The 16,764-nt window shown below is 43.0% G+C and overlaps 1 protein-coding gene across 1 annotated transcript in view; it reads left to right on the top strand.

Annotated features, from left to right (window-relative positions):
* Positions 1-2,541, top strand: part of Cfap58 (cilia and flagella associated protein 58) — a 101,669-nt gene extending 99,128 nt beyond the window's left edge. The window contains exon 18 of the mRNA XM_052182080.1: positions 1,073-2,541. Within this exon, the coding sequence (XP_052038040.1) occupies positions 1,073-1,184 (112 nt within the window). The 3' untranslated portion in view covers positions 1,185-2,541. The remainder of the gene's footprint in view (positions 1-1,072) is intronic.
* Positions 2,542-16,764: the final 14,223 nt, after the last annotated feature.

Genomic DNA, 16,764 nt, shown 5'->3' with positions numbered 1-16,764 from the left:
CCTCCATGGGATCCACCCGCACCCCTCCAAGGGATTCACCCACATCCCTCCATGAGATCCACCCACACCTTAGCCATATCCATTCTATATCCCTCCACTGGAATCCTCCAGTCTTCACTTCTTATGCTGCTCTGTACTTTGCAGGATCAGGTGGGCTCTTTCCCCAAAGTCAATATTCATTCCTCTAAGATCATTGGGTGTAGTTGGCCCATCTAATTGATTTTGGTCTTAGAGTTTGCTTAATTTTTACCTTTTATAATTTAAAATAGGTAACTTGTATGCTACCTCTGCAGGAAAGGGTTATGTGTGTGTGTGTGTGTGTGTGTGTGTGTGTGTGCGTGCATGTGTGTGAATATGTATGTATATGTATGTACACACACGTGTGAATATGGGCATATATGTGTGCATGCATGTGTGTATGAATATGTGTGTGTGTGTATGTGAATGTGTGTAAAAGGGAACCATATAGAAAAATATATTGCAGATTTGTTTTAGGCAGAATTCCTTTTTATTTATTACCAAAATACCATCTTTTTTTATCTCCCCACGTTTTCTTGTATCTTAGACTGTTTCTAGTACTTTCTGATGCTTGTCCGGAGTTGTATGAAAGTTTGTACATTATAGATGTCCAAATTTGATAAAGACACTTTACATGGAGTAAATATTTCTAACGTTTCACAAGAATTTGGAAATGGACCAGGTGATAATCTACTAATTAGTCATTATATCTAAGCCAAGAGGAAGGCTCTTCTGACTGATCTTTGGAATTAAACAACTATTTTTAGAATAAGAAGATAGTGACAAGCCAGGAAGCCAGTGTCTGAACTGTATTGAGGCCCTCTGTCCATATTTGGACCACCAGTAGAGGCAAATATTTCATATCTAATTATCTCCCCATAATTCTATATGCTGTCAGAAAATACCTAATCAGATTTCCACCACAACCTTGTCTCCAACCAGAACCTCTAATCAGTTGTTTTTGGTGGCTAACTTACCCTAGGAAATTACAGAATATGAAACTCAGAAGAGGAAGGAAATGTTGGGGAAGCTAATCATGTCCTTTCCCTTACAGAAACAAGGACAGGATATCTATGAACAACATCTTCTCAGAGCCCAAGCAGTCTGTCCCTCGATTTACTGGGGGCGGATTTCCCCTCAATCAGCCATCCAAGGTGAAGTTGTAACTGGAAGCTGCCGGCTGGCTCAGGCTCAACAGCTCAGGAAATTTGTGCTGGAACATTGTGGAGGAATCGCCTTCAATCCCTCAAATCATAGATACATAGAAAAAGCTGGGGCCCAGCTCTTCAGAGTTGGAAGGGATGGACAATTATCAGTGTCTTGTATATATACAGGTGATGATGTCATACCTGAAGCATATGGACATTAACAGACTGTGATTGTAGCTCTTTAATTAAGATGGCCCTTGGCATAAAGCTGATCTTTTGTTATAATTGCATTGACTGACCAGAAATGCACTCGGTTTAGAAACTCAGGGTGGATGAAGCTTTGGGTATTAATTTTTCTATTATAGCTATATGAGCACTTAAAGGTTTTTGTATGCAAAAAAATATTTTATATGTTAAAACAATGCAATGCATGCCCTCACATCTTATTAGTGAAAATCTATTTTAATTACTCCTCATTAACAAGTCATAGCATGGGATGGGAAAACAGGACACTTGACTGGGATTTCAGGAAGAGTATATTGAGAGTGATTTCCACGTGGGACATCGTTCCAGGCCTGGGGTAGGAAAAATCTGTTCTGAAGAAGAATATGCCAATAAATACTTCATCATAAAAAAACTCTTTGTAAAGATTTTGATCTTTGCTTTGGTAGAGCATGTCATTAAAGTTTAAAATGACTGTGAGAAATGTTTAACATAAGGATTTGAGTCAAAGGATCCAAGCCAGTGAAATGAAAGAGGCAGCGGCCGTGTTTCAGAGGCCTTGTGCTTGACAGCGGAGTTGTTTGCCCCATGATCGCTTGGCTCTCGGGTTGCCAGATAGCATTTTGAGCCACAGAATCCATTGTGAGTTCTTTTTGTTGAAGCCACAATGACGTGGACAACAGTTCACAGTTACCTTGTTAAATGTTCATCTAGCAATGCTAGGAGCAAGCATCTCAGCGATGAGCAAAACAACGGGAGGGAAACGTTAGAATGTTCCATTTGTGTTCAGTGACCATGATTTTCCATTGTTGGGGGCAAGGGTGTTGGTGATCCAAGATGTTTGTCCAGACTCTATAGGAAAAAAATAGCTTAATGGGATTCTCTGGATATCCTGTGTCCCCACCTCAGTCCATTGAGACAGAGGCTATTGCCTAGGTGAGATTCCCCAGAAGCTGACCAATGCCAGAGAGGTCCATGAAAGTGATTTTACTTCACAAAAGCAGGTATGAGGATACAGAAGGGAAACAGCGAAGGGAAGGCAGCCAGGCCAGGCCAGGCCATCAGAGGATGGTGTGTGGAGTCAGGGTCCACGATGGGGGACTTCGTCTGGATTTGCAGAGCGACTCTGAAGACCTGTAGCTGCTGCTCAGAGTTTGACCACGAGAAACGAGGGGGCTCGGGCGTTTATATCTTCACACTGTTAGCTGCCAGCCGAAGGCTGTTCCGAAGGCACTTCTGGTTCTTTCTGCCTGTCGGCAGTGCAGGCCCTTGCTACTCAGTGCCAGGCCTTGGGCACAGAGACGGCAGGTGCTGACTGCTTGCATCCTGTGATGATGCTCTCTCATTTGAACGAGCGTGAGAATGTCACAGGTAGAAAAGCACCTTAGTGTCCGTGGTGATACTGTGGTGAGGTATGCTCCTAATCGCTTTGAGTACCTTACATAAGTATAGAAAATGAACTGTCTCCTTGAGAAGTCACTGAGAGCATTTTAAATCCAGAAGAATCACAAAGGGAGCCAGATGTGGGTGGGGAATGCTTTATCCCAGAGGAACAGATAGGAATTCAAGGACAACCTTGACTACGAGAACAGTCTGATTTGAACCTGGGCTACAGGAGACCTTGACTCAAAGCAAACAAAGGACTGTGAATCCGTGGTTAGGGTATGCATGCCTGCTATGCCTCCTGTTGGTAGGTAGAGACAGGAAGATCACAAATCCTATTTCAGTCTGGACAAGAACAGGCTGAATATAACTCAGTGTGGAGCCCTTGCTGGGGTTGTACAGGGTTCTATGTTTAATACCCGGTACTTAAAAAAAAAATCACAGCGGGAATGACATTTTCACTTCTAAAATGTTGCTGATGAGATTTTCCCTCAGAGCAGCATGTTGTGTAGACAAAGCCAACCCTTAGGGCTTCCCATCCACGCAGAGACATTTTCTGGAGAGCAGCCAAGACCAAGTTCATTGAGTTGGTTCAAGGGCACTATAAAAGGGTCACGCGTGATTCTTGATCTATCCCAGAATGGCAAAGACTCTGGGGACAGCTTCCGGGCTCACAGTCTGACTCCTAACGAATGAGCTGTTTTGAAGAGGGGATGAGTTCAGTCATGTAAGATTAGAGTATTGTCAGGCATAGAGTGTTCAATATGTATATGTGTGCTTATATATGCATATAGCTATATACATTTAAGAGATAGCCAATGTTTTGGAATTGGAGAAGAGAAGATGCTAGATAATTCTTAAAAACTATAAAGGTGATTTTAAAATGCTAGTACAGGGTGGATGTCATTCAACTGTTTGGATGAAACTTGATTTGGTAATGTAATTTATGACTGAGTATCTTCTAAAGCGCCACATTGGGTGCCTTATGAAATCTTTATGTATTATTATTAAAATCTGGGGGGGAGAGAAAGTGATATAAAATAATAATGTATCTCATAATAAATTTACACACAAAAGTAAAAAAAATGCGATAAGGATAAAGTGACCTTTCATCTTTAGAAGTTGGAATTTTTGTCGTCATCCAGTAACCAAAGGGAGAGTCCCAGTGACCTCAGCTGCTCTCTGCCCTCTTCTTCCTGGATTGTCAGCACTTATGACAGGGATCCTATGATTCAGGACTGAAGAGGGCTCTGGGAGCTGTGTGCAGACCCATTAGATGGTGTGTATGTATGTTCAAGTGGAGCAGTGAATTAGGCTGGAAATAGTGGAGGCCCAGTATTGTAAGCGCTATCTATTTAGGTGCACGGATTTCCACCATAGCCACCGCACAGTAATGGACTGTTAAAGACAAGCTGTCCAAAGGATTAACAATGACTGCGAGCTCACAGTGGGCTTGGTGCTTTTAAAAATCGCAAATCTGCTCTGCATTGTAAAGCAACACGAAGAGATGGTACAGCTGTGTGATTTTGCCCTGGGAGATTTCTGAGTTTCTGAGTTTGAGAGAGGAGTCCTGTCATTAAACCATGAATGACTTCCAACTGGGAAGAAGGGGGGCAGTGAGATGGTTTCTCTGTTAATAATAGGGAGCATGATCCTAGTGATTCCCTGGCCATCCTTTCCTGATTGGCACTTCTCAGCCACTATTCTCCAAGCTGGTTTTAAAAATTGTTCTTGCTTCTGAAGAATGGTGCAGAGCAGAGGGTTGCTGCTGTGGTCTGCCATGGAGAGGGTGTTAGCTGCACTGGGAAGACATGGCAGCAATACCCCTCCTCGTGGCGGTAATTCTGCAGGAAAAATTTATCCAGGGTTGATAATTCTCATTTGATTTCCTGACTAGCTCTGAGTTTCAAGTTTGACCTGGGCCACGATCCCCATAGGAAAATACTATATGGCAAATTTTGAGTGGAATGGCATTTCAGAGGCCTGACAATCTGAAAACAGGGTACCTTATCTTTGTTAAACATAGTCTCTTACATGGCCGCCTACCTGCTATTGGAGCAAAGGAAGGGTGTGTTTAAATATTAAAATTGTAAAATAACTTAATATGTATCTCATCATTCTCTTTGTAGTAGATGGAAAATATTTTTATAGCATTATCCATTTTTAACTTCTAATTCAATGCTGTTTTAGTATACCATTCCTCATATCTATTATTTAAAGGTTCCATTAGGGTTTTGAGATCCATTAGAATTTTATAACAGTAGGAAATGTCATATCAACAGGATACCATTCTTCTTTTTTATAATTAAAAATAGATTTTCCTCTTATTTTAAAGTACCCCACTGTAACAGAAAACCAGGAAGTAAGGAGAAGCAAAAAGGAGGCTCACAGTAATTCCCATTCCCCCATCTCTTTCACCTGGGGCTGTAGCGATTACTTGTGTCTGCCATTTGTCCTGACTGGGGAGGGCTCAGGATGCCAAAGTGATAAATATTTTGAACACTGTCCATAAAACACTACTGCTGCATACTTCTGAATGGATCTTTCTGCATTTAAAAACCATTTGATTCTATATGTATGGGTGTTTTGCCTACATGAATGTCTGTGAGCCTTTTGCACACCTGGTGCCCACAGAGGCCAGAAGGACTTTTCTAGATTGGTTTTATCTTTTCTATAATATCCTGAGAAGGGAGCACACACAGTGTATTCTTTTGGGCTTGGGTCTGGAAAATACAGGGCAGTACATTTGAGATGGGCCATGTGGTTGTCTGTGGGTCTTCATACCAAATTGACTCACTATTACTGCATGGCGATATTCTATGTTATAGAAATGATGCGATTTGTTTGAGTTGTTGATGGGAGCTGAAGTTAACATCTAGGTTTTAGCTTGTATGAATAACGTTGCTACAAAGATTTATGTATGCGTCATCATGTGGCCAGACATCTTCATTTCTCTTGAGAGAAGCAGTAAGGAATAGAATTGCTGGATCTGCACAAAAGCATTGTATTTTCCTTGATGAGACACCGTCAACGTGCCCCCTACACTGCATCAATGTACCATCCTAGACACAGTGTGTCTGGACTCTGGTCACTCCACATCTTGGTCAATATTGTGCACTGGGGATACTTTTAAGCCATTCTATCCTACAAACAGTGATGTCTCTATGTGGTTCATTTCCAGATGACTAATAGCATTGAGCTTCTGGTTTTGCCATTTTGCTCATTCATAAAGCCGTCAGACCTTAAGCCCATTTTATCTTCTTACTAGGTTGTGAAAATTTTCCCGTGCCATATTTTGTTGCTGTTGTTTTTTTGTTTGTTTGTTTTATTTTTCATGAAGTTTGTGCCTCACCTGTTCATTTTCTCAACAATGTCTTTATAGGAACAGAAGTCACATGTTAGTCAAATCCCATGCACCCTCATTTTTCCTATGTGAGTTTTACTTCCATTGCCCCGTCTTAAGTCATTACTGCCTTCTCCATGACAGTATTGAGTTTCTTTTGTCTGTATTTTGCTTTAGAAGTTGTTATACTTTGGATTTTTATGTTTTTATTTATGGATTTAGAGCTGATTTGTGCATCGTATGAGGTTTTAGAGCAGAGATCCATTTTAAAACTTTCTTAATTAAAAAAAATTGAAATACAAATTCTTATTGGTGGTCACTCTGCTGTGAAATAGATATTAAATACATTTTTTGTCCTAGTTGAGACTTTGTTTGTACCCTGTGGTCAGCATCCCCCCTTTTTCTCCCTGCCCCACAGCCCTTATTAAACCACCAGTCTCCTCCCAACTTCCTAGAGTTCAAACTTTGATGTTTTGAGTATAAGTGAGAATTTTTTTAAGTATCTGTCTTTCTGTGTCTAGCTTACAACAATTAGTGTGAAATACCCAGGCTCCTCCATGCGGTTACAAATGTAGGAATTTTCTTTTTTAAAAGGCTTAAGAGTGTCTAGGGCAAATATACCCTCTCTTACGGTGTTTTCACCTGTTTATCCAGGTAGACTTCTGTTAATTGATTGGAAACAGTGCTTCAATGAATATGAGAACCTCCCCTCCCCTCTCCCCTCTCCTCTCCCCTCTCCTCTCCCCTCTCCTCTCCCCTCCCCTCTCCCCTTCCCTCCTCCCCTCCTCCCCTCTCCTTTTCCTTCCCCTCTGCCCTCCCCTCCTCCCCTCCTCCCCTCTCCTTTTCCTTCCCCTCTGCCCTCCCCTCCCCTCTCCCCTTCCCTCCTCCCCTCCTCCTCTCCTCCCCTCCTCCCTTTCTCTCCTCCTCCCCTCTTATTTTCCTTCCCCTCTGCCCTCCCCTCCTCCCCTCTCTCTCCCCTTCCCTCCTCCCCTTCTCCCCTCCTCCCCTCTCCTTTTCCTTCCCCTCTGCCCTCCCCTCTTCCCCTCTTCCCCTCTTCCCCTCCCCTCCTTCCCTCCCCTCCTCCCCTTTCCCCTCCTCATCTCCCCTCTCCCCTCCCCTCCCTTCTCCCCTCCTATCCCCTCCCCTCTCTGCCACTCATTCCTTCTTTTTAAGTTCTCCCCATATAGCCCAGACTGGCCTCAGACTTCCCGACTTCCAGTTACTAAGTGCTGTGATTACAGACACTTGCCATCACACACCACACGCCTCTAAAAGAATCATCTCTTGATTTGACTTTGTACTCTTCCAATTATAGCTATTCGATCTAAGTCAGGGCAAGTTAACTTTCCCAGCCCCCAGGTTCTAATTCACAAGGCGAGGACCTTAATTACACCTGGTACCATCTCACAGGACTCCCAGCTTTATGGGCTGCTGTATTTGATGTTTGCACAGTACCTTGTACATAGTAAATGTACAAGAAAATTTTGTCAATATCAAAAAATCATCTTGCTCCTAGTTGGTAGTTTGACAATTTGAAAAACTCTTTTGAGTGTTCACCTGAGTGGATCGTAAGCGTCCTAGAAACCCTGCCCCTGTTATCTGGGTAGATATAGGGTCAAGAATTGCTGCTGGATTACGAGGCCTTCTATTATGCTCCTTAAATAGACATTAAAAGGTTGAGTGCCTATTAAAGTATATTGTGTCAGTTCACTCTCTCACATTAGTGATTGGTCTTTTTTATACTTCATTTGAGACAGAGTGCCAGGAACTCTTTATTCTGCTTCCAAAAAAAAAAAAAAAAAAAAAAAAAAAAAAAAAAAAAAAGAAAAAGAAAAAAAAAAGAAAGAAAAGAAAAACCCACTGTTCACATCTACAGCTTAAACAGAGGTATCTGCTTGCCTCTCCCCCTGCTGTGATAATACCAGGGGATTTTATAAGGTTAACTGTGAGCAATAACTCCGCGTAACTCCAGGATGGCAAAGCTTTGGCAACCTGGATGACCAGCTACGCTCCAACATGTTTGGGAGATTTCATCGCTCAAACCTAGTTACACTCACAAGTTGCCTAGGGGGAGTTGTCCATAATATTGATGTCCAAGACTCTCTTGATAAGTTAATTTCATTGGCTTGGATATGGTGTGTACACCAGGATCCTTTGAAAGCCCCAACCAGCGATGCCCAGCCAGGCTGGAGTTCCGCATTTGGTGTCTTCTGAGGGAAGCTTCCTTTTATAGACTCCTAGCCTCTGAGGTCTTCGTGCTTAGTTTCTCAGAGAAAAACATGGATTGCTGAGCCTCTCTGATTAATCTCACTGCTTAGTCCAGTCAGCAACTGAGTTGGTCTTGTCCATCTTCTCTCTTCTCCCTTCCTCTTCTTTCTCCTCTCTTCCTGGACCTCTTGTCTGTTATCAGCCTGCCTCCCAATGTCCTCAACCTCTGCTCTGAGCATGGGTTGGTTGCCTCCCTTCCTTGTCCTAACTGAAGTCAAGTTTCATTTTAGCCCTCTTGACTGGCAGTGTTCTTCTTGTTAAATAGCAAATACATCATACTTTCAGGCTAAGGATATGGGGTAGCTGCCATCTTTGCTCTGAAAAATAACGGCTTTCATTCCTTCTTTGTATCTCCACTGTGTACCCAGGCTTTCTTTGAACCAATGGTGATCCTCCTGCCTCAGACTCTAGAAAGCTGCCATTACAAATGTGGTTACTGTCACTCAGGATCTTCTTCCAGGCCCATAGTGGTGTGATCGGCCTGCAGTCACAACAGGTGGATCCTGAGATGGGAAGGTAGCTGGACAGGAATGGCCTGCAGTGAAAAGACCTCAGGCAGAGGGTGAGCACTACTCGAATAGACTCTACGAGGCAGCTTCAGTGAGACAGCTAATTTAATGGGAGAGGGGAGGCTACTTAAACCTTTGTGGGTAGAGAGAGTAGGGGCTATAGGGTGGTTTTGCATTATTGGCTGGGGCCAAGGTTCTGTGGATGTCTTATTTGCATAAAGAGGGGTTCCATAACCTTATAAGGTATACTGGCTGGTTTTGTGTGTCAACTTGACACAAACTGGAATTATCACAGAGAAAGGAGTTTCAGTTGGGGAAGTGCCTCCATGAGATCCAGCTGTGGGGCATTTTCTCAATTAGTGATCAAGAGGAGAGGGCCCCTTGTGGGTGGTACCATCTCTGGGCTGATGGTCTTGGGTTCTATAAGAGAGCAGGCTGAGCAAGCCAGGGGAAGCAAGCCAGTAAGAAACATCCCTCCATGGCCTCTGGATCAGCTCCTGCTTCTTGACCTGCTTGAGTTCCTGTCCTGACTTCCTTTAGTGATGAACAGCAGTGTGGAAGTGTAAGCTCAATAAATCCTTTCCTCCCCAACTTGCTTCTTGTTCATGTTGTTTGTGCAGGAATAGAAACCCTGACTAAGACATAAGGGAAGAGGAAGGTTAACCTGGTTACCAGACTATGTGTGGCCTGCTCTGATGGGGCAAAGGACTACTTGAACTGGGACATAAAAGCCTAGGACAGGGACAGCAGGTATGTGTGTGTGTGTGTTTTATGGGTCCTATTCCTGCTGATCTTAGAATGAGAATACCGAGATTCAGACACGCCTTGACTCCTCTCTTGCGCCAGGCCAGCCTCCCTATTTCTTCAGCTCCTTAGCCCCACAGGTTAGCACTGTACCTTGCCTAATGCAATTTTATTTTTAGTATTAAGGAGTGAACCCAAGGCTTCATGCAGGTCAAATAAGAGGCTTACTGTTGAGGTACATCTTTTTTATTTTCTTTGGGAAAATATCAACATATCTAGAGTTGAACCATCCATCCACACCCAAGAATCCTCCAAATTGCATTCGCCTATCTGTTCACCTGCTGAGCTCCCAAGGCTTTGCTGGTTGGCTTAGAAAACTTCTCGGTACTTCTCCTAGTGCCTCTGCTGTCTTCAGCGCTCTGCGGATGGCTCACACAATGCCCTTGGATTTCTCCATCCTAATGACTTTTCCTCTTACAAGACATCTAGGTCAGTGTCTAGAAATTCCACCCATCATAGCATCCTGACTTTAAATAGTCTGCTCTCTAATAGTGGGTGCCTAATCTCTTAGATCAGTGGCTCTCAACCTTTAAGCCACAACCCTTTTGGCAAACCTCCATCTCCAAAAATGTTTACATCATGATTCAAAACACTAGCAAAATTACAGATATAAAGTAGCAGCAAAAAAATAATTTTACAGTTGAGGTTCACCGGTTCATGAGGAACTAACTGCATTAAAGGGTCTCATCATTAGGAAGGTTGAGCAGGACTGATCTAGAAAATGTCAGAATGGCTAAGATTAAAAATTCAGGAGACAACAAGTGTTGGAGAGGGTGTGGAGAAAGAGGAACACTCCTCCACTGCTGGTGGGGTTGCAAACTGGTACAACCACTCTGGAAAGCAGTCTGGCGGTTCCTCCGAAAACTGGGCACCTCACTTCCAGAAGATCCTGCTATACCACTCCTGGGCATATACCCAGAAGACTCCCCACCATGTAATAAGGATACATGCTCTACTATGTTCATAGCAGCCCTATTTATAATTGCCAGATGCTGGAAAGAACCCAGGTATCCCTCAACAGAAGAGTGGATGCAAAAAATGTGGTATATCTACACAATGGAGTACTATTCAGTCATTAGAAACAATGAATTCATGAAATTCTTAGGCAAATGGATGGAGCTAGAGAACATCATATTAAGTGAGGTAACCCATACTCAAAAGGTGAATCATGGTATGCACTCACTAATAAGTGGATATTAACCTAGAAAACTGGAATACCCAAAACATAATCCACACATCAAATGAGGCACAAGAAGAAAGGAGGAGTGGCCCCTGGTTCTGGAAAGACTCAGTGAAGCAGTATTCGGGAAAATCAGAACGGGGAAGTGGGAAGGGGTGGGTGGGAGGACAGGGGAAGAGAAGGGGGCTTACGGGACTTTCGGGGAGTGGGGGGGCTAGAAAAGGGGAAATCATTTGAAATGTAAATAAATTATATCGAATAAAAAAATAATAAAAAAAAATGTTTAAGCAGAACCAGTGCCACAGGTTTCCAGCATCATCCAGCCCTTCCAAGCAAGAACACTGCTATCTAATCACCCTTCATCTCTTTCCCTCCTCGACCTCCTGGATGGACCATAATTGCTACTGTTCCCATGTAACCACTTAATTCCCTTAAGCCCATCTCTGCTGTGATGGACTAGCAAGACTTCCTTCTTCCCCACCCTTCCTTACCCCTCACCTTCCTAGTTTTACCTCATGTCTTGTTTTGTACTTCACTGAGGATGTCAAAACCCTACTCTTCCCCTCAGCCAACATGACTCACACAGGGGGATTTCCCCATTTCCCTCCCATTAAGAAGTAAGACAGGACCCTCCACCCACCAAAGGCTGGTAGCTTTTGTCTTCCTTGAGGATTTGCTGCTGTGGCGAGTCTCCGTACTTCTCAGTCACTAGCTCTCTCTCCAGCAACCTTCTCACTACCTGTGGGCGTTTATTGGCAGGACTCTTCAAAGCCCATTCATCTTCTGGGCTTTCACTTCCTCTCAGCTCATACTCCAGTTTCTTCCAGAAATCCTTGAGCCCATGATCTCTTCTTGGACCCACCCATTCTTCAACTTTCTCTATTCTAGTTTTGGTCTCTGATCTAGTTCTAGAAACATTTGTGTCCAGCAGAGACTTGTCTTAATCTTATACAGTCTCTCTACATTTGACCCAAAGGGCTGATTTCTTCTCAAAAGTGTAGTCTGTAGAATGTCCTGAGTATGTTACTTGCTGTCTGTGCTGGCTAGCTCTATGTGAACTTGACACAAACTAGAATTACTTAAGGAGGGAACCTCAATTGAGAAAGTGCCTTCAGAAGAGCTGATTGTAGAACATTTTCTTAATTAGTAATTGATGGGGAGGGCCAAGCTCATTATAGGTGGTTCAGCCCCTGGATGGTGGTCCTGGGTTCTATAAGAAAGCAGGTTGAACAAGCCAGTAAGCAGTTGCCCTCCATGATCTCTGCATCATCAGCTTCTACCTCTAGGTTCCCACCCTACCTGAGTTCCTTTCCTTACCCTCTTCAGTGATGGATGATGATGTGGAAGTTTAAGTCAAATAAACCTTTTCCTCCTCAACTTGGTCATGGTGTTTCATGGCAGCAATAAAAACCCTAACTAAGACAGTGCCTCATACGTTGGTTGGAATTAAAGTTTAGTGGCCTTTTGTTTTGTTTTGATAACCGTGGTATCAAAATATCCTTCTAAGGTGATCATTTTAAGGGTGTGTGGTAGCCATATGACTTTATTGGTGACATTCACCTTTATCCTTTTTCTTAGCTAATAATTTTTAGATCTCTTCATTGTGAAAACCTTTTACTCCTTTCCCTGATTTATTCTTTGGAAACAAATCATCAATTCTGGAATACTGTCAACCCAGAAAAAAATAATAATAAGTTCCTCCAAAGAACTTTTTATTGTCCTGTTTCATTTGGGGAAACTGAGGCTCAGAGAGGGTTAAATGATGTTTCTAAGGTCACACACAGACACATGCTGATGATGTTGGCTTACTGCCATGTAGCTAACATTTGTACAGACAACCTTGCATGACAGATAAATTTGCCTGCCGTGCTGTAGAAAAGAAAATTGCCAGGCAAATAAGAATGTTCTCGATAAGACTCTTAATCGTTCCTTCTGGCCCATGGGTAAGACAATAAAATTTTAAAAAGAGACTCCCCAAGATGTTCACTTTTGCAATTGAGTCAATCACTGCTGGTTTGTAGAAAAGATGCTAGATTCTAGCTCATGGTCTGTGACTTGGATTTGGTTGGCAGATGTATTTTGTTTGGCCAACATGGTGTTTTAAACCATTTTCTGTTCTAACCGCCAACTTTCAAAAACAGGAATTGCACATTCAGACCTAGATATTGGTTGGTTTTCTTGAGAGTTTGAAAGATCTGGCGACATCAGGTTAGCATTTGGTCAGTGTCTGGTGATGGTCACATGGCCCAGGCTCAGTGCTGGTTTGCGTGGATGAGCTGCTCTTTGGCTCCCCTCAGTCCCTCGCAGCTGACTGGTGTGGTCTGGGGCTTTTGTGGTGTGAACCCACCCTTGCTGAAAGGTATGAAATCGCTAGTCCCTGGATTACTACCTCACAAGGGGAGTTTGCCTCTTCTGTAGAAATCCTTCAATGAGAACTCATATCAGAGATTAAAGTTGCTGCCTTCTTTCTACCCAGAGTGTAGGAGTGAAGAGAGAACACTGCGAATCAGGCCTATTAGAGGCAAGATCGGGACATTAAAGAAAGCTCTGAGCACAGACGTCAGAAGAAGGAATTTCAACTCCGATATTTCGCAATTACATTTTCTCAAAGAATTAATAAACTTGATAGCATGATAATTCTACTCATAAAGAAGTAATTGTATCTAATAACTGATTATATGGGGAAGTCCACATTAAAGACAAATGTGGGCAGCAGAATTTACAGGAAGCTGAAGTAGGTGAGTTCTAGGAGGTGATAAGCATCCCTTAGATGTGTGGTGGGGGAACAGCTCAGGCACTCCAGCGGTTAGAGGTGTGGGGAGCAGGAAGTTATGCAGCTTGGATCCTGTCTTAAGTTAAAAAACAAAGGCAGAGGAGAGAGGTGCTGGAGGGACATGGGGCAGCATGCACTACTGACCATTACATCACCTTTGCGCTTAGATACCATTTTCTGGACAAATGATCTTAGCTCTCGAGCTAAAAGGGAAAGCCAGGTCCTGTGTAAGGAGATGGTAGATTGTCATCAATATATTTGTTATGGTGTGTTATATAAGCTGATCCTGGATGACAACGAAGACGATTATAACGATGACAACGGTGATGACAATGACAATGATGATGAACTCTCTAGGGTGGTTCTCATATGTACCTGAGTCAGAGCATTATCACTGTACAGCTGAAGATTTTTTTTATTTGATATATTTTTTATTTACATTTCAAATGATTTCCCCTTTTCTGGCCCCCTACTCCCTGAAAGTCACATAAGCTCCCTTCCCTTCCCCTGTTCTCCCACCCACCCTTTCCCACTTCCCTGTTCTGATTTTGCCCTATACTGCTACACTGAGTCTTTCCAGAACAAGGGGCCACTCCTCCGTTCTTCTTGTACCTCATTTGATGTGTGGATTATGTTTTGGGTATTCCGGTTATCTAGGTTAACATCCACTTATTAGTGAGTGCATACCATGATTGATCTTTTGAGACTGGGTTACCTCACTTAGTATGATGTTCTCCAGCTCCATCCATTTGTCTAAGAATTTCATGAATTCATTGTTTCTAATTCATTGTGTATATATACCACATTTTTTGCATCCATTCTTCCGTTGAGGGATACCTGGGTTCTTTCCAGCTTCTGGCTATCATAAATAGGGAGGCTATGAACATAGTGGAGCATGTATCCTTATTACATGCTGGGGAATCCTCTGGGTATATGCCCAGGAGTGGTATAGCAGGATCTTTCGGAAGTGACATGTCCAGTTTTCTGAGGGACTGCCAGACTGATTTCCAGAGTGGTTGTACCAATTTGCAACCCCACCAGCAGTGGAGGAGTGTTCCTCTTTCTCCACATCCTCACCAACACCTGCTGTCTCCTGAATTTTTAATCTTAGCCATTCTGACTGGTGTAAGGTGAAATCTCAGGGCTGTTTTGATTTGCATTTCCCTAATGACTAATGAAGTTGAGCATTTTTTAAGATGCTTCTCAGACATCCGAAGTTCTTCAGGTAAAAATTCTTTGTTTAGCTCTGTACCCCATTTTTTTAATAGGGTTATTTGGTTTTCTGGGGTCTAACTTCTTGAGTTCTTTGTGTATATTGGATATTAGCCCTCTAACTGATGCAGGGTTGGTGAAGATCTTTTCCCAATTTGTTGGTTGCCAATTTGTCCTTTTGATGGTGTCCTTTGACTTACAGAAACTTTGTAATTTTATGAGGTCCCATTTGTCAATTCTTGATCTTAGAGCATACGCTATTGGTGTTCTGTTCAGGAACTTTCCCCCTGTACCGATGTCCTTAAGGGTCTTCCCCAGTTTATTTTCTATTCAGCTGAAGATTTTTATGTCAACTCTGCACAAGTTCAAGTCATCGGGGAGGAGGGACCCTCTATTGAGAAAACGCCTCCATGAAATCAGCCTGTAGGCAATCCTATAGCGCATTTTAAATTAGTGAGTGACTGGGGGAGGGTCAAGCTCATTGTGGGTGGAGCCATCCTGGGTTGGTGATCTGGTAAGACAGCAGGCTGAGCCAGCAAGCCTTGAGAAGCACGCCAGGTAGCACCCTTCCCTGGCTTCTGCACCAACTCCTGCCTCCAGGTTCTCGCCCTGTTTTAGTTCCTGTCCTGACTTCCTTCAGTGTTGGACTACGATGTGGAAATATAAGCCAAATAAACCCTTTCCTCCCCAACTTGCTTTTTCTTCATGATATTTCATCACAGCAATAGAAACTAGTGCAATTACCTTGTGATAGTCTCTGGTGTTAAGTTTGTGCTGCGTTACAGAAAGTCTACCTGGTTTGGCAAAAAGGCTCTTTCTGCTTACAGAACGGGAAAATTTTCCCGAGGAAAGAATTTTACCTCTGCAACCCCCTTTTGTCCAAGAGTATTTGGAATCTCATTTAGAAATTAATTTGGGATGTTGTGCTACTGAGTCCGGACAGGTAGAACGTTCCTGTCTGTCAGGCGGGTTTATCTTCCCAGTGACGGACGGATGATAGAGACGTTAACTTCCCTGGCACCCGTGATGTTTGAGACAAGAAAGGGGTAGTGTAGCCATTCATCAGTCTCTCTGTGTTAATTAACCATGTTAAGTGACAGCTTTGTTCACACTTTGCTGTTTCTGTTAAAGCAAAAGGGAAAAGGACAATTTTGTGCAGTTCTCTGAAGATTTGGAACGGGAATCTTGCCTCAAGTCCTTAACAGATCTCAGGTGGAAATAAGAGGAGAGAGCCACTCCACTCGAACTTGCTGGTAGCTTAATAGAAAAGAAAAATAATGACTTTTCATATTATTTCGGCTCAGACGCCTACCTGAGGTATGATTTGAAATGAATTTCCTATTCTCAACTCCCCTTGTCGAAGACCTGGAGATTTATCAATATCTTGCAACAACAAAGAACACTGCTCAGTGCAATTTGACTCGGCAGTTGCTTTCTTCTCTAAAGAATCGTCACGCGCCTTCTTAACGTCTATAGATTTAAGCAGGATTTATACTTCATAAACCCAAGTGTGCATCCAAATCCTCTTGTTATTGTAAAGAACAACAAAGCCAGCTCTCAATAAGCCAGTCTTTTTATTATTATTATTTTTTTCTTCTTCTGTAAACCTCTAAAGAAAGATTTGTCCTTTCCCCAGTCTGCACCCTAAGAACCCTGCCTGTGTGGCCAGCATCCTGTGAGAAAGCCGCATCTGACTATGGGTGTCCCAGCCTGTAACTTTCCTAGTGGCCGGAGACTGAGTTTGTCACTGGGGCCCCCTTGTTCAAAGTAGACGGAGATTTACATTTACGGCTGCCTTTCTGGGAACGCTGCTGTGTGCTGGTGTTACTAGGCAGAGACACTTTTACTGTTTCCTTATGGGATTTATCACCACGCTGTTTATTTCCCAGCCAGCGTTTAGTGTT

The sequence above is a fragment of the Apodemus sylvaticus genome, chromosome 1 (assembly GCF_947179515.1).
Source record: "Apodemus sylvaticus chromosome 1, mApoSyl1.1, whole genome shotgun sequence".
NCBI lineage: Eukaryota > Metazoa > Chordata > Mammalia > Rodentia > Muridae > Apodemus > Apodemus sylvaticus.
This window is presented reverse-complemented; position numbering and strand designations above follow the sequence as displayed.